Consider the following 21,703-nt stretch of genomic DNA (forward strand, 5'->3'; position numbering starts at 1 on the left):
TCTGTTCTGAGAATTCTGAGATTCAACATTTGAGTCCTTCATCAGACTTGTTGCTCTCTGTCTCCCCCAACAGGCCGACTGCAAGAACTACATCCGCCTGCTGCAGTTTCTAGGAGATGGTCGGATCTATGCTTGTGGGACGTACGCCTTCGATCCCCAGTGTGCTTTTCTGGTGAGTTCATTGGTGTGGGTGTTTGTGTCCATGGGTACAGTGTGTGTGTGTATGTGTGTGTGTGTGTGTGTGTGTGTGTGTGTGTATGTGTGTGTGTGTGTGTCTTGTAGTCCAGTATGTTGTTTTTATATGGGGATATATGTACGCATGTCCTTGTGTGCCTGAAAATATACTGTACATTCCATATACAGTAAATCTGTTCATGTACAAAATGGCCTTAGGTGACAAACAGTTGTAGACAGAGTGACACATTGATGTGACTGCAGCTCAAACACATATGCACATCAAGATCCATAACATTTGCATGTGTGTGCAATGGGAGAACATGCTGGACATGACTCATATCAAACAGCTGTATGAATGCACATAGGGAAAAGGAGATCAATAAATTAATCCTTTTGTATATTTCAACACAGTCTTCTCTTCACTCTACTCTGTGTCTGATTTCCTCTGTCTTTGGGTCTTTGTCTCTGTCCTCCTCTCTCTTTCTCTCTCTCTCTCTCTCTCTCTCTCTCTCTCTCTCTCTTTCTTTCTCTCTCAGAATATGTCAAGCTTCTCCCTGGAGACAGCAGAGGAGGGTGGTGTGCGGATGGAGACCGGGAAAGGAAAATGTCCCTTTGAGCCCAGCCAGCATTACACGGCAGTCATGGCAGGTGAGACACACCCCACACACACACACACACACCCACACACACACACACACACACACACACACACACACACACACACACACACACACACACACACACACAGTGTTGAGCACAGTTTTTCTTCTCTCTCTCCAGGAGGGGTCTTGTACACGGCTGCCACCAGTAACTTCCTGGGCACGCTCTTCGACATCTCCAGGGCAACGGGCATTGAGCAGGAGCGCATCCGGACAGAACGATCCATCAACTGGCTCAGTGGTGAGACATACACAGACACACACACACACACACACACACATGCACACATATACACACATGCTCACTCACACATGAAAGGACACACACCTTACCAAATGAACTCAATCAACCTGATCATCCTACAGACACACACACACACAGACACACACACACACACTCACACACACACACACTCACACACAAGCTAGCACATACACCTTTCCAAGTGAACTCAATGAACCTGAGTCACAGCAAGCGCACATATGGATATATCCCTCTTGTGCTCCCTACATACACACACACACACACACACACACACACACACACACACACACACACACACACACATACAAACTCTTTTTTCAGTCTCAAGTTATCACTCTTTCTACCTTTGCATGTAGTTTTCTTTCCTCTTATAATGTATGTGTGTGTCTGTGTCTGTGTCTGTGTGTGTGTGTGTGTGTGTGTGTGTGTGTGTGTGTGTGTGTGTGTGTGTGTGTGCATAGACCCAGAATTTGTCAGCTCAGCTTTCATCCAGGAAGATGAGGCCAATAACCCAACTGGAGAAGATGACAAAATCTACTTCTTTTTCACCGAAGTGGCCAAGGAATACGACCTCTACACCAAGGTCAAAGTGCCAAGGGTTGCCCGGGTCTGCAAGGTGGGTGTTTAACCTGTCAGATTACCTGTGGATCCATTTAGTATGTAGTATTGTTGTTGCAAAACACAGCTCAGTAGAAATGGGTTCTGTTGGAAAAGGTCAGTAGCACAGTATCACTGCAGGACTGCTGATCTGATGACCAATTTTAATTGTTGCAAAATTACAGATGAACTTAATCGGCCCACAAATTTGATATGCCAACCCCTCTATCCATCTCTCTTGCTTCCACTTACACACACACATACTCTGTCTCTCTCTCTCTCTCTCTCTCTCTCTCTCTCTCTCTCTCTCTCACACACACACACACACACACACACACACACACACACACACACACACACACACACACACAGGTTTGGCATACAGAGAAAAAGAAACGGCAAACACACACCTTCTGGTTAACATGTTTTGGCAGGAGATGTGCAACAGTCGGCCCAATTGGCTAGTATTGCTTACAGTATACCAGTGAATAGTAAATATAAATTTCTATCTTCTGCTTTATCTCTCTCTCTCCCTCCCTCTTTCCCTCTTTCTTTCTCTCTCTCTCTCCCCACCCCCTTTCCCCTCTGTCTTTCTCTCTGTCTCTCTGTCTCTCTCCCTCCCCCTCTCTCTCTCTCTCTCTCTCTCTCTCTCTCTCTCTCTTTCCCTCTCTCTCCCCAGTCGGACGTGGGTGGTATGAAGACGCTGCAGCGGCGCTGGACCACCTTCCTGAAGGCCCAGCTGGTGTGTGAGGACCGTGCCAGCGGTCAGCGCTTCAACGTGCTCACCGACGTCTTCACCTCGCGGCACCGGCTCGACGACCCCAGCAGCACGCACTTCTACGGCATCTTCACCTCCCAGTGGTCAGAACCTTCCCCTTACATCTGCTGCTATTTCGCCCGTTTACTGTAAAATCTCTGGACTTTACTCTGGACCAGCAAACGTCCTTTGTTTACTCGCTATATATAGATGGGAAATATGTAGATTTAGTGTAGAACGTCAAGTAGCCATTCCAATTTCCTACTAACCGTGTCTGAAAGAGGCACATTTGGCCACGTGTATGCAATATGTACAACACAAAAGAGTGTGTTTACAATGTATTTTATGATTTGTGAATGAATGATTTATTTATAGCTTAAATAGTGTTGTGCCTCACATAGCTACTTCATTTCACTGGTCCTGCATCAGATAGATAGATAGATAGATACTTTATTGATCCCCAAGGGGAAATTCAAGAAAATCAGAGGTGCATCATTTCTGTAAACGCTTATCTATTGTGATTAAATGATAAATAATTCTACTGATAAGGTGGTGTTTTATATTTCGCTGAGTTTTGGTTGGTTGGTTTGGTTGCCGTGCAGGGACCGGGAGGAGACGTCCGCCGTGTGTGTGTACAGCCTGGCCGACATCAGCAAGGTGATGGACGGGCCCTTCAAGGAGCTGAAGAAGACGTGTGAGAACTGGATCAACCCCGAGCCCGTGCCCACGCCGCGACCAGGACAGGTACCGAGTACCGACCCACACCACTCACACCTGCACCGGGACAGACTGGGGTCACTGTAGGTCACAAATGTAACTGGAATGTAACCGGACATTCAAGACGTGTGTAGACAGAGAGTAATGGACACCAAAACACTATTAACGAGGCGCTGACCTCGGCCATGAGGCCTTCTAAGAATGCATGAATGGCATGAATGGATGAATTAATTAATTAATGAAACAAAAAAATGAACTAATGACGGAATGAATGAACTAATCTCTCTGTCTCTCCACCCCTCCCTTGCAGTGTCTAAACAGTGCTCTGAAGTCCGAGGGCTTTGACTCCTCCCTGAAGTTGCCTGATAAAGTGCTGACATTCATGCGTGACCACCCTCTAATGGAGAACAGTGTGGTGTCAGCGCCCCTACTGGTCAGAAGGGGAATAACATACACCAAGCTGGCCGTCACCCTCACATCCATCAGCGATGATGACAAGCGCACAGCCGTCGTGTTGCACCTGGGTACAGGTAAGACATGAAAAAACATAAGAAAAAATGTGATTCCTCTTCTGTGTAACCTGGTTGACCTCTGTCATAATGTATTTATTTATACATAATATATATGTGAAAAACTAGTATAAACTATGTACTATATAATACATATAGTAATACATATACTAAGTATAAACTAGTAACTATTAAATGTTTTGAATACCAGTTTTGCTTCTGTCCAGAGACCATTATTGCATTAAAGGGCATTTTAAAAGTCAAATCTCTACTCTCTCTCTCTCTCTCTCTCTGTGTGTGTGTGTGTGTGTGTGTGTGTGTGTGTGTGTGTGTGTGTGCTACAGATCGCGGGGAGCTGCACAGGGTTGCAGTGGTTGGTCAGAACGCAACACTGCTTGAAGAGATCCCTTTGTTTCCCTCTCACGATCCAGTCAACAACATCCTTCTGTACAAGGCATGCACTCCCATCTTCTCTCCCACACAGTCACACATGCACTGTCAAACACTCCAGAGACACCAACACACATGCACAGCACGTGCAGATGCTGTGCATGTACACCTATAGATATATATATAGGTTCCTGCATCTATACCTGTAGAACAGTATATGAACACATTCAGTATACATCTGCGTAGACCTGCATTATGTAATTCCCCACTCCCTCTCCCCCTCAGGATGTGGCCCTGGTGGGCTCCCCGTCCTCTCTGGTGCGGCAGCCGGCCGTCGGCTGTGCCCTGTACCCCACCTGTGAGGTGTGCGCCCGCGCCCGGGGCCTGGGCTGTGCCTGGAACCCCAAGGAGCAAGCCTGCGACGGGGTCGGCAACGAGTGAGTGACCGCTGGGACTCGCTTGAATGTGCATCTTTGCGTAGAGCACATTTATGTTACGGATTCATATGCTGACACCCACACAGCCACAAGCACACTTTCATGTACAGAGAAAATGTAGCCTACAGATACACACACAGACACACACACACACAAACACACACACAGACACACACACACACACACACACACAAAGAAATGATGGATTATTGTAAGTCCTCTTTTTGTGTTTTAGGCTTGGAGACGAAGAGCTTGGAGACCCACTGAGCCAGTGTAAGAGTGGAGAAGGTGGGTCTTAGCCGCACGCTCTCAATACATTTACTGTGGTTTTGTCATTGTACTGAGGAATACCATTGACAATCATGTTTCTGTCTCTCTCTCTCTCTTACACACTCCTACTGTAAAACACTCTGTTTTTCTCTTTACTTCAAATTCAAAGAGCTTCATTAGCATGACTGCCCAAGTTACAATATTGCCAAAGCAATGTGATCAGTGAACAGTAAAAGAAAATTACAAATATAAAGAAAAGACAAATGTTTTGACATGGAGAAGTGTAGGTATTAAAAATTCTCTCCTTCTCTCCCTCTCTCTCTCCATCTCTCTCTCTCTCTCTCTCTCTCTCTCTCTCTCTCTGCAGGTCGGTGTTCTCCGACGGTGAAGGAGGTGAGTGTGATGAAGGGCCTGCGCGTCCTCCTCCCGTGCGTCCAGGTCTCGCCGCGGGCCTGCTCCTGGGAGCACCCGCCGCACCGGCACACGCGCCAGCGTCTGTCTGACCTGGAGGTGCTGGCGTCCGAAGAAACGGAGGGCAAATACGTGTGCCTGTGTCAGGAGGGCGGGCGCGAGCAGCCGGCGTGTCGGCGCGCCGAGTACCACCTGACCCTGGCGGGCGCCAGCATGGGCGGCACCGTGGCGCTGGCCGGCGGCCCCGGGCGCCACTTCCTGGCCTGGTACGTGCTGCTGTTCGTGGTGGGCATGCTGGCGGGTGCGGCGGCCATCTTGTGCCTGTTGCTGCGGCACCGGCGGGCCAGCGGGAAGGGCGCGGGCCACGGCGCCTCGCTGTCGGAGAAGCACCACGACCTGCTGCCCTCCTCGGCCACGCCGCAGTCGCCCAGCAGCGCCAGCCTGCTCTCCGAGGCCGTGCCGCTCACCAAGCGCAACGGCACACTCAACGGGCACGGCGGGGGCGGGCACAACGGCGGCGGGCACAACCACCACCACGGCGGCGGCATCAATGGCCCGCACATCTACTCCAACAACAGCAGCAGCAGCGGCGAGGTCAAGCTGTCCGAGTCGAGCGCCAAGCTGACCCAGCACCAGCAGGGGCTGGAGGGACGCGAGAGGCCCGGGCCTGAGGGCGAGGAGGGCGAGGGGCTCTCGGAAGGGGCTCTCGGAGATGGGCGAGGGCCTGTCGGGCCTGGAGGAGGAGCTGGCCAGACTGCAGGCGTACCACGGAGCACCGCTGGCACAGTGCGAGGAGAGCTCCATTTGAGAGAACCGACAGAGAGAAAGAGCGAGAGAGAGAGAGAGAGAAAGGATAAAGAGAAAGGCGAAAGAGAGAGAGAGAAAGAGAGTGAGATGAACAGGGCAAAGAGAGAAAAGAGAAGAGATTGAGGGATGAGGAGATGCGTTGATGGCAGCCACAGCCCTGACTTCCACTCCTCCACTGTGACTGGGACCCAGAGCCATATAACAGGAGAGGAGAGAGACATACAATATGTACTGTGTGTATGTCTGTGTTGGGTGGGCTACCACGTGTTTGTGTTTTTCTCCAAACATATTCCACGTACCCACAAACATATTTAACGTGTCAAGAACGTGTCGGAAAACACACACACGTGTGTATGTGCGTGTGCGTGTGTGTGTGTGTGTGTTTCCATCCAAACCATTTCCCCTCCCTGTCTCTCTGTTCCTCTCATTCCTGTTTGTGCTTGTGTGTGTGTTACACACCTCATATTTTGAGCACACGCTCCACTTTCTCTACGACACCCACGAATAAGGGGAGTGTACTCCTCTTTTGGTGAGAAAGAAACCCTTTTTCACTCTCATTGCCAGGGGCTCTGGGACTCTCAGAGCCCATGTGTCCCACAGATCAACACATTAGGAACTCACACACATACACACACACACACACACACTCAGTTCGCCCATAAAGCTGAGGACTAATTGTGGTAATACTGTACATGAGGGTCAACAGCCGGTGCCTGGACATGCCAAACCAAAGACTGCAGAGCCAGCTAGAGTTCATGTAGGACATTTTGCCATCGACTTTGTCGGAGTGACCCTGACACTGGCTTATCAGGGACGAGGGGAGTCAGAGGCTGGTCACAACTGGACCAAGATGGGGGAAAGATTTGAGGGGATTCCTGTTCAATTCATGCAGCAGCACTACTTACAAAGAGATGCCACAGTCCCCACTGAAATAATCAGGAAACGTGAACCGGTGTTGGCCTGCAGAACTGATGAATGGCCCAGTTGTTTATCTCACACTGTTTCCTGGATACTCTCTGCACCATGGCAACCACGGTTGGCCATTCCTCCAGGATGTTGTTTGGTTGCCTCGGACAGAAAGCAGGGGATGATAAGCCACACCTGTTAAGAGCATGAAGGCCACACTGTGTTTCTTTCTGTTGACAAATGGTCTGTAAACTCATTGGCTGGAAGAATCAGAAGATCTTTTTTGTTGGCATGTCAGGTGTTGATAAATGATGATATCTTTTTTTTCTGTCTTTCTTTAATTTAACTAACTGTTGTTACGTGTTTGAAGGTCAAACTGCAACTTTGAGATCACAAAAAAACAAACAACACTGACCCATTCTGTATGTTACTGTCTACAGTTCTATGGACCAAGTTCTTGTAATGGTGTTTGGAAGTGTTGTTTTTGTAAAGAAAAATGACATGAGATTGTGGCCCATGTGTTGCAATAGAAATTAATCTAGAAAAGAATGACAGAAAGGAAGGTTGTACCGGAAGGACAATTTTTTTTCTTTTATGGACAGGCAGACCACCAAAGCAGATCGCATCAGAGGTGCTGAGTAACTATCCAAAAATAGAGGTATGCTGATGAATGATGGCTATCACAAAATGGCCGATGTCTAAAGTCTATAGACAAAAGAGCGAGAGCGAGAACATTGTTGTTCCTTTTTGTGTCTGTAAGCAAACTCTTTGATAAGGCCCATAACTGTGAATGACAGTGAGCTCCTTCTGCCACATGGGGGAGTGCTTTTGTTTAGAAAGCCTCTGTTTGTAAACCCACTGTTCTGTGTTGAGGAGAGGTGTTTTCTCCATTGTATTCTTTTTAGTTATATTTACGTCAATATTTAACATGGAGAAGGTAATACTCAGAATGGTATGTGTGGCATAATGTAGCTTCTCTTGTCAGCATTTAGTGGTCACAGGTACGAATACTTCCCCAATTTACAGACGCAACAGAGAGACTTCAATTCCCATAATGCACCTGGTTTATCTGTAGTCCATAGGGACCGTCTAAAATACAGTGGATGTGACATAGGGTTTGAACTTTTGTGTCAGTAGCCCTTTAAGATTGTCTCCTTAGTCTCCTTAAACATTCCATAAAACAGTCTATAAACAGATGTGTCAAGTCAGACATGAATCTTGTGTGTAAAATTATTAGTGTAACCTGGTTGATTATGTTTTAAACATGACTGCTCCAGAGTTTACCTTCTCTTCAGTTACTGTAAAAAAAGTACAAAATTCATTTAACTGTTGTACAGATATGTTGTATATGTTTTATTTTTATAATTTATATATAATAATGAAACAAATGCACATTTTTTTGCAATACCTATATTGTGTCTTTGTATGTGGATGATTGTGCAGTAAGTATGTGTGAGAATGCGTATATAAAAAAAAAGTGCTACCTCTTATTACCTGCGGGTGCCTGTGCTTCTGTGTGTCACTCACTAAGGCATGGGTGCACCAGCATGAAATCTATTTACCATTCATGTTGCTGGATGAAAATATACGTAGTAGGTGAGAGCACAGCATTTTTTTTCTAAATCAGAGCCAGGGATTTAATTTACTGTAGCTATTGTTCTTAATTGAAAAAAGCATCCCTTAACCACACTACTGACTTGCTTATTGAAATTCAAAGATGAATCTAGTAAACACCTAGACTTCTGACCTCACTGTGGCAATTTACAGTAGTGGCCCAAGTGCATTTCTTAGCTTAGCAACAGAGCTGAGTGGACCAAAAATAATTATCACTGTTTTCTTTTAATTAAATTTTAAGACATTTGTAGCCATCCAACTCTTTTTACATATTTTTAAAACTAAATAGATAGGTTACATGATGAAATTATATACCCTAGAGGAGTATTAAATTGGCATTCATACTTTGTAAAACTTTATATTAAAGTGCATGTTTCTACTAATTAAAAAAAAAACATCATTCATCCGCACATTTATGCATGACAGATTCACATATGCTCAGACACAGGCCTAGGTCAAGTTTATCCTGTTTGATTGACCAGCATGTTCAAAGTTGCAGCTGCTGAGGTATCCAAATTTAATTCAACACTGAATATTGCAGTGAGAGAGCTGGGAAGCTGATGTAAGGAGGACGCCACAGAGCTCAGAAGGAACTCAGCCTGGCACCTAATGAAAGCGCACGCTGGAGTTAGAGATTCTCTCACAGCACCTTGCAGCCCATGACTATATGCATGGTTCTTCAGACACTCTTGTGATCTTTCTCGTGGTGGAGGACATGGAATGGTCCCCAGAGGCCCACTATGCTGCACTGCTTTCCAGGTCAAAGGCCTTCTCTGCCCGCTTCTGTGTGCCAAGATAGTGGTACCATCCATCTACAACGACCAGGGACCTATAGAATCTATCCAGTTCTACAACACTGACCTATACACAGGTTTCCTGTTTACCAACAAAACTAGATGCGCGCGCAGCCGTGGGGCAGAAGACGCTTGGTGGCCGTCCACAACGTTATAAACTTAACCTAAATAGTCGGCTGCTGTAAGCTACAATCGGATTTTTTTTGTATACCCCTGTTGTCTCAATGATAATAACATCTCATTTCAGACTATATTTCAAAGTTTGCCGTTCATTTGCATTATTAATATAACATCGTATTTTGTCATTTTTGGCGAAGACATGCATTCCGTTAGGGATATTGAACATATTTAACATTCTCTAACCATCGTGATTTCGAATTGATGCAGTTTTCAGCACAAAAACTAATTTTATTATTTTGCTCTTTTGCATTGCTCTATGAACTATGGTGCTTTCTGCCTCTTGATTGTGCACGCATGCTTTCGTGACGTTGCATAGAAATCCATGTATATGTTTTATGAAGAAAATCTAATTAGGCTTTGACAACCATTTTGATTTTTATAACTCACAAGTCCACACAAATTCATTTTGATATGTCTCTTTTACACAAACACACCTTGACTCCGAGAAGACAACCAAAGAAAGGTTTGAAGAGAGAAATTCATGGGGCAGCCGTGGCCTACTGGTTAGCACTTCGGACCCCGACCAGTAGGCACGGCTGAAGTGCCCTTGAGCAAGGCACCTAACCCCTCACTGCTTCCCGAGCGCCGCTGTTGATGCAGGCAGCTCACTGCGCCGGGATTAGTGTGTGCTTCACCTCACTGTGTGTACACCGTGTGCTGTGTGTGTTTCACTAATTCACGGATTGGGATAAATGCAGATCTCCCTCACGGGATCAAAATAGTATATATACTTATATACTTATACTAAATTCTGATTTTTGAAATTCTGCCATTAGGCTGCAGGGTCCTGGCCTCTGTTGGACTGTTTTGCATGATCCAGTTGTCTCATTTACAATTCCATCTCTAACACAGGAGGCCTTTCATCTAACTTAACCTTGCAAGGCAGCATAGGCAGAGCCCTTATTAGACATTCTCTGGCATTGGCTTAAATTCAATGTCCCACACCGGAAGTACAATCAATGGAGCAGACTTTAGACCACTGGCCCCAGGACTGAAGACAGGGTAGAGTGTTTTTCCAGCGAAGCAATACTGACTGAACGAATATAAATGATCTATGTAATCATCCCCCACGTCGTAGAAACTGACAATGCCCTCGTCATAATCCACAAACACTCCAATCTTCTGGATGTCCTCCCTTAGCTGAACGATGGCGTCGCTGGACTCGCTAGAATAGCAAGTTCCATCACGCAGCTCAAGGGCTAGGTACAGGTCACATATGTGGTCCTTCAGTGGGCTGTTGCGGTTGACGTGCTCCCAGACCAGACCCACAGTCCAGTCACGCTTCCTCCACACCAGCACCTCGTAATAGTGCATACCAGAGGTGAAGCCCTCTCGGCCCAGGACGCAGAGGTCCGTGGTGAACCGCTCCGTGCTGGGATCTACACTTCCTGGCGCGTCTCCGCAGGTGACCTGCTTCCTGTCAACGGACAGGATGAGCTGTGGATGGGCGGTGGCGGGATCCAGGGTCACATTCACTGAGGAAGTAAAGGAGAACATAAGACAAATGCCCCTGTGCTCATATGGTAAAGTGAACATATTTGGAACTGTAAGCTGCAACACACCAACACCCAAAAACAAAATAACTTTGGCTTTCTTTGCGTAATATTTTTTAGAAGTCCCAGGACCAGGACCTAACTTTAAATATATATGATAAAATATAAACAACAATTTTTCTTTTCATTGCCATCCTATTGTATTTCAATAAAAGTGAATACTGCAAACGTCAGCATGTGAAGGAGAATATACTGTAGGCTACGCACCTCCATACTTTCTCACCTTTTCAACCTCTGTAAATAAAACATAATTAATACAGTCAGATCATCACGGGAAATTAGATGATTATTTGGCACATGACAGAGTTGCTTGATTCAGTAGAATAGACCAGGGCAATACATTCAACTATGTAACCCAACAAATATTTTTAATAATTCAAATACAATCACACCTCTGGAATAGCAGTTCCAAACACAGCAAATTCTGAGATAAAAGGCATGTTTCTTTTGTATCTCTCACTCACCAACACGCATCCTTGTCCTTTCAAGCTCTGAAAAGCCAAACTGATACTTACTACAGCTGCCTTGCATATTTATCAAACAATTTCATAATCAGGTCATACTACAATACAGTATGTGGATCATGAACATAACATTGGGATCTGTGATATTTCCATTATAAAGACATCTACTGATAATGTGCACACTCAAAACCATAAGGGAAATAACCAAACACACCTTTCTGTAGTCTCAAGCCCTCTGATTCTGAAAGAAGAGAAGTAAATATGTATTCAGACTAGACTGTCAGTTGGATTCCATCACAAAACTTTACAAAAGAATAATAACATACACGACAATTACAAGAAAGTGATGCAAACTGATGTAGCTTGTACTGTATGTACAGGCTCACTTAAACAAAACAACCTCTAGTATATTTGACAGGCTGGAAAAATTGTAGAAACTCACCAGCACTCACCCTCAAAAATATGTGTTAAAATAGTCAGAGATCACCCACTGTTTAAATGTAGCCTACAGTAGGCTACAACAAAATTCTCTTTCTCTGATGGTTTCTTGAAATTGACTTGCGACTTAATGTTGCGACTATAGAATTTGAAATACTTAAAACAGAAGTTACCCTTCAGTCTGCGTTTAACACGACATAGCAATAGTGACAATCCAACAGCCAAGGCAGCGCCCAACAAAATGCTGAAAGCAGCCTTCCCAGAGTGTGCACGGTCAATCGACATCCCTGAAAGTCACAAATACAGTTGCAATTGTTTATGTCTACAGGTGGTGTAAGTATGGAGTGATTGATGTATCCTTTTAATAGACTTTAGCCTGATATTACAAAATAGGATGCCACAGAGACAGGTGTAATGACCCAGGCTCGCGGACGCAAACTGAATGGGATCTGGTTGAGGATGTCATGAGTGAATGGAATGCTGGCGGTAAAATGGAGTGAGAGTGGAGAATGTTGTGTAGTGACGGGAGGTGTATGAGATAGTGAGTGCGCGCGTGCATGAATGTACTGTATGTTGTCCTGGCTTTTAAACCCTACCCTGTACAGGTGCGGGTGATTGTCAATTAAGCACCCTGGTGTCTATTGCGACAAAGACCAAGAGAACGCAACTGTCATGTCAGACAAAATACAAGTGCGCCCTCTAGTGTATTTGCCTGAAGCTGCACTACCTTATCTTTTTCCTTCTCAGGACCTTTCTGTTTCATTAACATTTCTCCTCCACCATTACAAAATCTAACCACCATTTTTTCTTCTTCTCGTTTGATTCCTGTTTGTTTAGTTTGTTTGTTTAGGTTTTTGTAAAGCTACCTTGAGTCTGACTTAATGCTATTATTATTATTACAGTGCATGAAAATGCACTGTACTGTTATTCCAAGGCTTTTTACAGTGCATGAAAATGCACTGTACTGTTATTCCAAGGCTTTTTACAGACTGTACTGTTATTCCAAGGCTTTTTCTTCTTCTTCTTCTTCTTATTCTTCTTCTTCTAACGCAGTTAATGCAGCTTAAACCGTTTAACGTAGAAACTTATTTCAAACTATGTTGCGTAGGTCTTACTTAGGACATGTGGGCTTTGTATTTTTCATCTTTGTAACTTTTATACTTTTTTAAACTATTAATTAAAAACTAATCAAAATTTCCCCATTGACTTAACATTATGATTATGACATCACAATACGGCCGTTAAGCAATTAGAATCCTATGGCAGGTGTTCGGGCCACCTGGATCAACTGCCAGTCTCAAGCTTTAAGCATACAAACTGGCCCTATTAAGACTACACATCCTGTTCAACTGCTTCCTCTGCCAAAAACTGTTTCCAAAATACCCACAACAACTCATCTGCAAACTCGACAAACTGGGACTCAGTACCTACCTCTGCAACTGGCTACTGGACTTCCTCTGTCAGAGGCCCCAAGTAGTAATGTGTTAAGCAACAATACCTCAAGCAGCATCACACTGAGCACAGGGGCCCCCAAGGCTCTGCGCTCAGTCCGCTGCTCTTCACCCTGCTGACGATGACTGCACTGCAACCTACAGCAACAATCACATAGTGAAATTTGCTGACGATTACTCTGGTGGGTCTCATCACCAAGGGCTTACTTTAGACTCAATACAGGTTGGAGGTCGACCATCTGACCACGCGGTGCAGGGACAACAACCTCCTGCTGAACGCCAACAAGACCAAAGAGATTGTTGTTGACTTCGGAGAGGTCACACCCAACACCTGCCATGACCATCGGCGGTGCTGTGGTGGAGAGAGAGCGAGCAGCACCAAATTCCTGGGGGTGCACATCAGTGAAGACCTCTCCTGACCACCAACACTGCATCACTGGCGAAGAGAGCTCAGCGCCGCCTGTACTTCCTCAGTGAAACTCAGGCGCAGCAAGTGCTCCACCAGCCATCATGACCACATTCTACCGAGGCACCATTGAGAGCATCCTCTCCAGCTGTATCGCTGTGTGTGGGAAGCTGCACTGAATACAACAGGAAAGCCCTGCAGCGCATAGTGAACACAGCTGGAAGGATCATTGGTGCTTCCTCCCCCCTGAAGGACATTTACACCACCCACCTCACCCGCCCAAGGCTGACCAAAATTGTGAGTGATGCAAGTCACCCCGCCACAATCTGTTTGATCTACTGCCCTCTGGGAAGAGGTACAGAAGCCTGCGCCCCGCACTACCAGACTCACCAACAGCTTCATACACCAAGCTGTAAGGATGCTGAACTCTCTCCTCCTCTCCCCCCCACCACCCTCAGCTACATAACATCCTGGACATTGGACCCACAATGGCAGCCTGCACTACTCCACTTGCACACTTGAACACTTGCACACTTGTACACTTTACAACTTGGTGTTGTTGTCCTGAAAACACACAACACTTCTGCTGCTCTTACATAACTTTGCAACCACTATGCCACTTTCTTTATTACTCAGGTCAAACAGAACTACCCAAGCCTCTTATTGGCCTGACTTTGCACTAGTTTTTTATTGACTGTCTATGCACAATTTCAACAAAATTTTGCTGCTCTTATTTTTCATTATTATATGTGCCCTCTTATTTACTTATTTACTTACTTTTTGTTTACTTGAATGTTATGTTTGTCTGTGGACTTAAAATTGGTAAAATATGTCTTGTCTTCACCGTGGATAGTGAGAAACGTAATTTCGATCTCTTTGTATGTCTGGAACATGTGAAGAAATTGACAAATAAAGCTGACTTTGACTTTGACTTTGAAAATAAAAGTCCTCACTACAATATTTCACTGTTAAACAATTTAACCCTTTAAACTACTGAACTTTTAACTGTTCAGCCATTGTAACTGTTACTTGTCATCAACTATGACTCCTACCCACTGTAGCTAGTTAGCTAAGTTAGCTAAACATGGTTAACATAGTTAGCATGCTAGCATGTTAAGATCTTTAAATTAGCATTTTAGCAAAAACTGCTAAAATGATTAGCTAAGGATTAGCTAAGTAACATGGTTAAGATAGTTAGCATGCTTGACGCTTGGAGCTAGCATTTTTAGCAAAACTGCTTAAAATTATTAGCTAAGTTAGCTAAGTCACACGCTTAAGATAGTTAGCATGCTTACATGTTAGTTAAGATTTTTTAAAGAAAACTGCTTAAAAATGATTAGCTAAGTCAGCTAAGTAACATGGTTAAGATAGTTAAGATGTTAGTTAGCATAACTGCTAAAAAAATAATTAGCTAAGTAACATGGTTAACATACTTAGCATTTTAACATTGTTAGCATGCTTAGTTAGCATAAGAACTTGGTTAACATTATTATCTTTGTTAACATAGTTAGCATAACTGCTAGCAAACATTAGAGCCATTCCAAGTGTCAGTTATCTACCTAAATAATTTAACCATTTAAACTATCCACTTATTTAACCGCTCAATCATTCCAACTATATTAAACCTTATCTACCAAGTAAATCATTTACCTATATAAACTATCCACCTATTTAACTGTTCAGTCATTCCAACTATATTAAACCTCATCTACATAGCAACCAATATAGTTTGTTTTTTACTCTGTATGATATTTGACATCATATTTTTTGCATTTTCATGCACTGTATTTCCTTCAGGAAATGCTTTTTTCTAGTTACAGTGCATGAAAATGCACTGTACTGTTATTCCAAGGCTTTTTCTTCTTCTTCTTCTTCTTTCTAACGCAGTTAATGCAGCTTAAACCGTAACGTAGAAACTTCATTCAAACTATGTTACGTGAGGTCTTACTTAGGACATGTGGGCTTTGTATTTTTCAACTTTGTAACTTTTATACTTTTTAAACTATTAATTAAAAACTAGTCAAAATTTCCCATAGACTTAACATGGGCTGATGACATCACAATAGAGCCGTTAAGCATAATTAGAATCCTATGGCAGGTGTTCGGGCCACCTGGACCAACTGCCAGTCTCAGGCTTTAAGCATACAAACTGGCCCTATTAAGACTACACATCCTGTTCAACTGCTTCCTCTGCCAAAAACTGTTTCAAAATAAAAGTCCTCACTACAATATTTCACTGTTAAAACAATTTAACGCTTTAAACTACTGAACTTTTAACTGTTCAGCCATTGTAACTGTTACTTGTCATCAACTATGACTCCTACCCACTGTAGCTAGGATTATTGTTGGCTAAGTAACATGGTTAAGATAGTTAGCATGCTAGCATGTTAAGACGTTAGTTAAGATTTTTAAGAAAACGGCTAAAAATGATTAGTTAAGTTAGCTAAGTCACACATGGTTAGCATAGTTAGCATGCTAGCGTGTTAGCATGCTAGTTAGCATTTTAAGCAAAACTGCTAAAATGATTAGCTTAAGTTAGCTAAGTCACATGGTTAAGATAGTTAGCATGCCAAAGATGTTAGCATCTTTAGTTAGATTTTTATAAAAACTACTTATAATGATTAGCTAAGTTAAGCTAAGTCACATGGTTAGTAAAGTTAGTATGCTAGCATGTTAGCATGCTTGTAAGTTAAGATATAAGTGTTAGCATGCTAGTTAAGATTTTTAGCAAAACTACTTATAATGATTAGCTAAGTTAGCTAAGTCACATTATTAGAAGTTAGCATGCTAGCGTGTTAGCATGCTAGCGTGTTAACATCTTAAGATGTTAGCATGAAGGTTTAGCATTTTTTAGCAAAACTACTTATAATGATTAGCTAAGTTAAGCTAAGTCACATGGTTAGCAAAGTTGGCGTGCTAGCATGTTAGCATGCTAGTTAAGCATTTTTAAGAAAACTGCTAAAGTTAGCATCTTATTAACATTATTATCTTTGTTAGCATAGTTAGCATAACTGCTAGCAAACATTAGAGCCATTCCAAGTGTCAAGTTATCAACCACTATCTACCTAAATAATTTAACCATTTAAACTATCCACTTATTTAACTGTTCAGTCATTCCAACTATATTAAACCTCATCTACCTAGCAACCAATATAGTTTGTTTTTTCTCTGTATGATATTTTTACATCATAGTTTTGCATTTTCATGCACTGTATTTCCTTCAGGAAATGCTTTTCTAGTTCTTCTTCTTCTTCTTCTTCTTCTTCTAACGCAGTTGATGCAGCTTCAACCGTTTAACGTAGAAACTTCATTCAAACTGCGTTGCGTAGTCTTACTTAGGACATGTGGGCTTTGTATTTTTCAACTTTGTAACTTTTTATACTTTTTAAACTATTAATAAAACTACTCTAAAATTTCCCCATAGACTTAACATGGGCTGATGACATCACAATAGAGCCGTTAAGCAATTAGAATCCTGTGGCGGGTGTTCCGCCACCTGGATCAACTGCCAGTCTCAGGCTTTAAGCATACAAACTGGCCCTATTAAGACTACACATCCTGTTCAACTGCTTCCCTCTGCCAAAAAACTGTTTCAAAATAAAAAGTCCTCACTACAATATTTCACTGTTAAACAATTTAACCCTTACTGAACTTTTTTTAACTTGTTCAGCCATTGTAACTGTTACTTGTCATCAACTATGACTCCTACCCTACTGTGGCTATTAACATAGTTAGCATACAAGCATTTTTTAGCAAAACTGCTAAAAATGATTAGCTGCTAGCTAAATAACATGGTTAAGATAAGCAAGCTAGCATGCTTAGTTAGCATTTTAGCAAAACTGCTAAAAAAACAATTAGGTAAGTTAGCTAAGAAACATGGTTAAGCGTAGTTAGCAAGCTAGCATGTTAGCATCTTTAGTTAGCATTTTTAGCAAAACTGTTAAAAATGATTAGCTAAGTTAGCTAAATAACGTGGGTTAAAGATGGATTAGCAAAGTTAGTTAAGATTTTTAGCAAAACTACTAAAATGATTAGCTAAGTTATCTAAGTAACATGGTTAGCATAGTTAGCATGATAACATGCTAGTTAGCATAGTTAAGATAACTACTAAAAAAATTATTAGCTAGGTTAGCTAAGTCACATGGTTACCATAATTAGCATTTTAACATTGTTAGCATGCTAGTTAGCATAGTAACTTGGTTAACATTATTATCTTGTTAACATAGTTAGCAAAACTACTAGCAAACATTAGAGCCATTCCAACTGTCAGTTATCGTCAACTATCTACCTAAATAATTTAACCATTTAAACTATCCACCTATTTAACTGTTCAGTCATTCCAACTATATTAAACCTCATCTACTTTAGCAAACCAGTATAGTTTGTTTTTTACTCTGTATGATATTTTACATCATATTTTTTGCATTTTCATGCACTGTATTTCCTTCAGGAAATGCTTTTCTAGTTATTATTATTGTTGTTGTTGTTGTTGTTGTGTTGTTGTTGTTGTTGTTACGTGGTATAGAGTGAGGAAATAAGCCATATTCCCTTAGCTTATATGATGTTTGTAAAAAATAGGCAATACCAGAACAGTACCAGTAATTTCGTTGACCTTGATCTGAAGAGAGATTTCCTCATGCCAGTGTCCATCTTGAATAGAGCATGTATAGTTTGCTTCGTCTGAGACTGTGACGTTGGTCAGTTTTAGTGAAGTATTTCCACTGCTGAGTTCCTCCTTGAGCAGAGCGGTCCTCCCTCTGTAATCAGCGTGCTGTTGGTCATTTCTGTCACTGCCGTTTGTGTAGAGATGCACAAGTGCACCTGTGTGGTTTAACAGCCAGGTCACCGTCATGTTCTCAGCACTGATGTTGGGCGAAAGGTAACAGGGCAGAAGCAGCTCTTCACCTGTGACCACTATGATGGGATGGACAGGACCCAACACATGAAGGCTTGCTAAACAGAAAAACAAAAAACTTGTTACTTTAAAATGATAAAGGAAATGTAAAGTAAATGTTAAGGCGCGCACGCATTTTGAAAATAAAGGTGGGAGTGTTTTAACACTTACCAGATGTGGTGGCCATCAAGCAGAACAAAGGCAGAGTAATCACAAAGACATTCTCCATAACTAAAAAAAAATGAGGATTTCAGTTTCTGATGTCTGCAAATACTATTTAATAAAAATAATGAAGAAAATTATAGTAAGCACTTTTATAGTATTCTCTTTTTATTCCTATGGCAAGTGATTTATCCAAAACGACTTACAGAGGAACAACAATCAGAAGTGCAAAAAGATCTAGTTAAAGGAACACGCCACCGTTTTATGATATTGGGTTATTCACTGTCTCCCCTAGAGTCAGATAAGGGGGCAAAAGCATGTAAGTCACTGTACCTGGGCGCAGAAATATCACGCAACACCAGCACCTTGTCTCACTCACCACAGCATGGACAATCTCTGTGCCCAAATAGCAGTGCTTCGTCCCCAATAGTCCCAAGTCAATACCTGCCTGGAGATCGCCTTGTCTTAATCTGCATTGCCACACTCTTAAAACGAATGCGTTGTCCTAATCTGGACACAGAGATGTGTTAATGAACAACGCAAGTTGTGTTGTTTTCAACACATATTGTGTAACAAATAAAAAAAAGGAAACAACACAAACTGTGTTGTCCCTATCTGGACACAGAGATGTGTTAAAAACAACGCAAGTTGTGTTGTTTTCAACACATGTTTTAAGAGTGCATTTGTACTCGTGCTTCCGGTTGCTCAGGGTCGTCATACACATGAGCTGTGAGTTGTTTGCTCTGCATATCTGTGCCTATGTATGCCATATGTCACTAATATTATATATCTGGATATTAAAAAATCAAGCCACTCTGGGCATTATGGATGCACGTTTTACATGCAGGGGAACAACAGAATAACACACAAGTTGGCCTGTATACTCCAAATAATATATTATAATAAACCCCATACTAATAATATGCTTGCTAGCTAGCCATTTCAAGACTTTTTTTGCAGACCACAAGAATTAATTAGGGATAATTTTTTTTGTTGGCTCACTTTTACCGACGACATGCTATCCGGCGACGAGCGATTCCATTCACTATGCAAAGCTAAGCTAGCGGCACTGTGGCACTGCCAGTTTAAGACAATGCATGCACGGAGGCAAAAATGCTTTTGCTCACTTACCAAACTCTAGGAGAGACGGTGAATAACCCAATTTCATAAAATGGCGGCGTGTTCCTCTAAGACATGCGCAGTAAGGGTGTGTTAGGCTGTTTTAGGTATTAGGAAACGAGGTGCAGAGACAAGTCTTTGAGAAATACTTAAGGGGATAGTGAGGGACTCCTCTGCTGTAGTTTGGAAGCTCATTCCAGAATTGGGGAACCACAAAAAAGAACATTCTGGCCTAGATTGCCATGTGTAGGGCTGGCAATGCCAGATGACATTTCTTAGAGGTATAGAAAGGCGTTAGCGACTCGTATTTGATGGAGGTTAATGAGCCGTGGGGTGACATGCTCTTATAAGCAGTGATGTAGACAAGACCACCTAACCCGAGACCAAGACCAGAGGTTGTTGAGACCGAGACAAGACCAAGACAGGGCGAGACCTATCAAGACCAAGACCTGCAAGAGACTAATGTTTGAGGCTACATGACATGACTATGAAATGTGGAACACAGCCACTATATTGGGGCTCAACTGTATGGCCTAAAATCTATATCATGGTATCATTTCAAGTATGGCAACAATATAAATCACAGTACATATGTCTTTCTAAACATTTCAATACACTGTAAATGCTACCACTACGAGTGGTCTTGCGACCAAGAACGGTCTTGAGTACTATAACATAGGGCTGATGAAGTCTTGTCTGTAAAGGCTTCACTGTACATACAAAAGAGTACTGCAATAGTTGAGGTGGGGGAAAACCTCAGGCTAATAACCACAGGTAATCTGTGCTAAAGGTTTGGTGACATTTAAAACAGCTTTGAAAATTATATGAATAGATTACTAATAATCAAAACAGTCTACAATCTAAACAGTCTAAAATCTGAATGTATCAAATATCAACAACTTTTGCCAGGGTTGAGGACTTCCCTTTAATATTCTGCAGCTTTCCCCTACCACACATAGGCTACACAGACACAGAAGAACTAAATTGGCGCCTATTTTATAAGCAAAAAGATCAGATGAAAGAATGATGACCTTTATTCTATATAATGATACAACTATATGATATGATGTCAGATAAGGTTGAATCAACTTAATTCTCACAAATAAAACACAATTCTCGCTTGATGAAAATGACCGTCCGTCATTTCCAACATATTAGTGATTACAATCTTGAGAATACAACCCTCGGAGACAGTATGTGCACATCAAATGCATTTCATTGCATACACATTATAATGGACCAGACATTCACTTTGATTTAGAAAAAAATATCACTATTGAAAATCTGCTGCTATAAAAAAAGACCCCAAAAGTAGCCACATATTAAGGTTTTCATTACACCAAATACTTTACATTAAAAAAGATGCAATATCAGTACCAATTGTGAAGGTTTAACACTGTAATTACTTACCTTCAACAAATGGTAAGCATTCATGTGAGTTGCATAAGAGATGAAGCCAGGACATGAATTGCCACAAAGTGATGCACAAGTGTTTTGTTCTGCAATGACCAATGTGTGAAGTCCACCTTCCGGTTGCTCAGGGTCGTCATACACATGAGCTGTATATCTGCATATACTGTATGTGCCTATGTATGCCATATGTCACTAATATTATATATCTGGATATTAACAAATCAAGCCACTCTGGGCATTATGGATGCACGTTCTACATGCAGTGGAACAACAAAATAACACACAAGTTGGCCTGCACTCCAAATAATATATT

The 21,703-nt window shown here is 42.4% G+C and overlaps 2 protein-coding genes across 2 annotated transcripts in view; one reads left to right on the forward strand and one right to left on the reverse strand.

Moving 5' to 3' along the window:
* The window catches only part of sema4f (sema domain, immunoglobulin domain (Ig), transmembrane domain (TM) and short cytoplasmic domain, (semaphorin) 4F), a 67,238-nt gene extending 58,861 nt beyond the window's left edge, over positions 1 to 8,377 (forward strand). The window contains exons 4-14 of the mRNA XM_048236670.1: positions 74 to 172; positions 714 to 825; positions 958 to 1,077; positions 1,563 to 1,717; positions 2,378 to 2,559; positions 3,058 to 3,199; positions 3,483 to 3,702; positions 4,026 to 4,135; positions 4,357 to 4,508; positions 4,744 to 4,796; positions 5,146 to 8,377. Coding sequence (XP_048092627.1) covers positions 74 to 172; positions 714 to 825; positions 958 to 1,077; positions 1,563 to 1,717; positions 2,378 to 2,559; positions 3,058 to 3,199; positions 3,483 to 3,702; positions 4,026 to 4,135; positions 4,357 to 4,508; positions 4,744 to 4,796; positions 5,146 to 6,119 — 2,319 coding nt within the window. The 3' untranslated portion in view covers positions 6,120 to 8,377. The remainder of the gene's footprint in view (positions 1 to 73; positions 173 to 713; positions 826 to 957; positions 1,078 to 1,562; positions 1,718 to 2,377; positions 2,560 to 3,057; positions 3,200 to 3,482; positions 3,703 to 4,025; positions 4,136 to 4,356; positions 4,509 to 4,743; positions 4,797 to 5,145) is intronic.
* Positions 8,378 to 10,393: 2,016 nt separating this feature from the next.
* LOC125289956 (butyrophilin subfamily 3 member A1-like) lies at positions 10,394 to 21,432 on the reverse strand. Its single transcript, XM_048237071.1, has 5 exons — positions 21,388 to 21,432; positions 18,868 to 18,927; positions 18,399 to 18,755; positions 11,251 to 11,277; positions 10,394 to 10,965 (listed from the first exon to the last, which is right to left on the reverse strand). The coding sequence occupies exons 2-5, from the start codon at positions 18,923 to 18,925 to the stop codon at positions 10,394 to 10,396; spliced, it is 1,014 nt and encodes a 337-aa protein (XP_048093028.1). The 5' UTR covers positions 18,926 to 18,927; positions 21,388 to 21,432.
* Between the last annotated feature and the right edge of the window lie 271 nt (positions 21,433 to 21,703).

This window comes from Alosa alosa, chromosome 24 (assembly GCF_017589495.1).
Source record: "Alosa alosa isolate M-15738 ecotype Scorff River chromosome 24, AALO_Geno_1.1, whole genome shotgun sequence".
NCBI lineage: Eukaryota > Metazoa > Chordata > Actinopteri > Clupeiformes > Clupeidae > Alosa > Alosa alosa.

What these genes read in the sequence shown, in the direction of transcription:
- LOC125289956 (XM_048237071.1), bottom strand. Translation starts at nt 18,925, where the DNA reads ATGGAGAATGTCTTTGTGATTACTCTGCCTTTGTTCTGCTTGATGGCC. An exon ending in CTTGATGGCCACCACATCTG is followed by an intron (nt 18,756 to 18,867) that starts GTAAGTGTTAAA and finishes TTTTCTGTTTAG; the next exon opens with CAAGCCTTCATGTGTTGGGT. An exon ending in CAAGGTCAACGAAATTACTG is followed by an intron (nt 11,278 to 18,398) that starts GTACTGTTCTGG and finishes TTTTATTTACAG; the next exon opens with AGGTTGAAAAGGTGAGAAAG.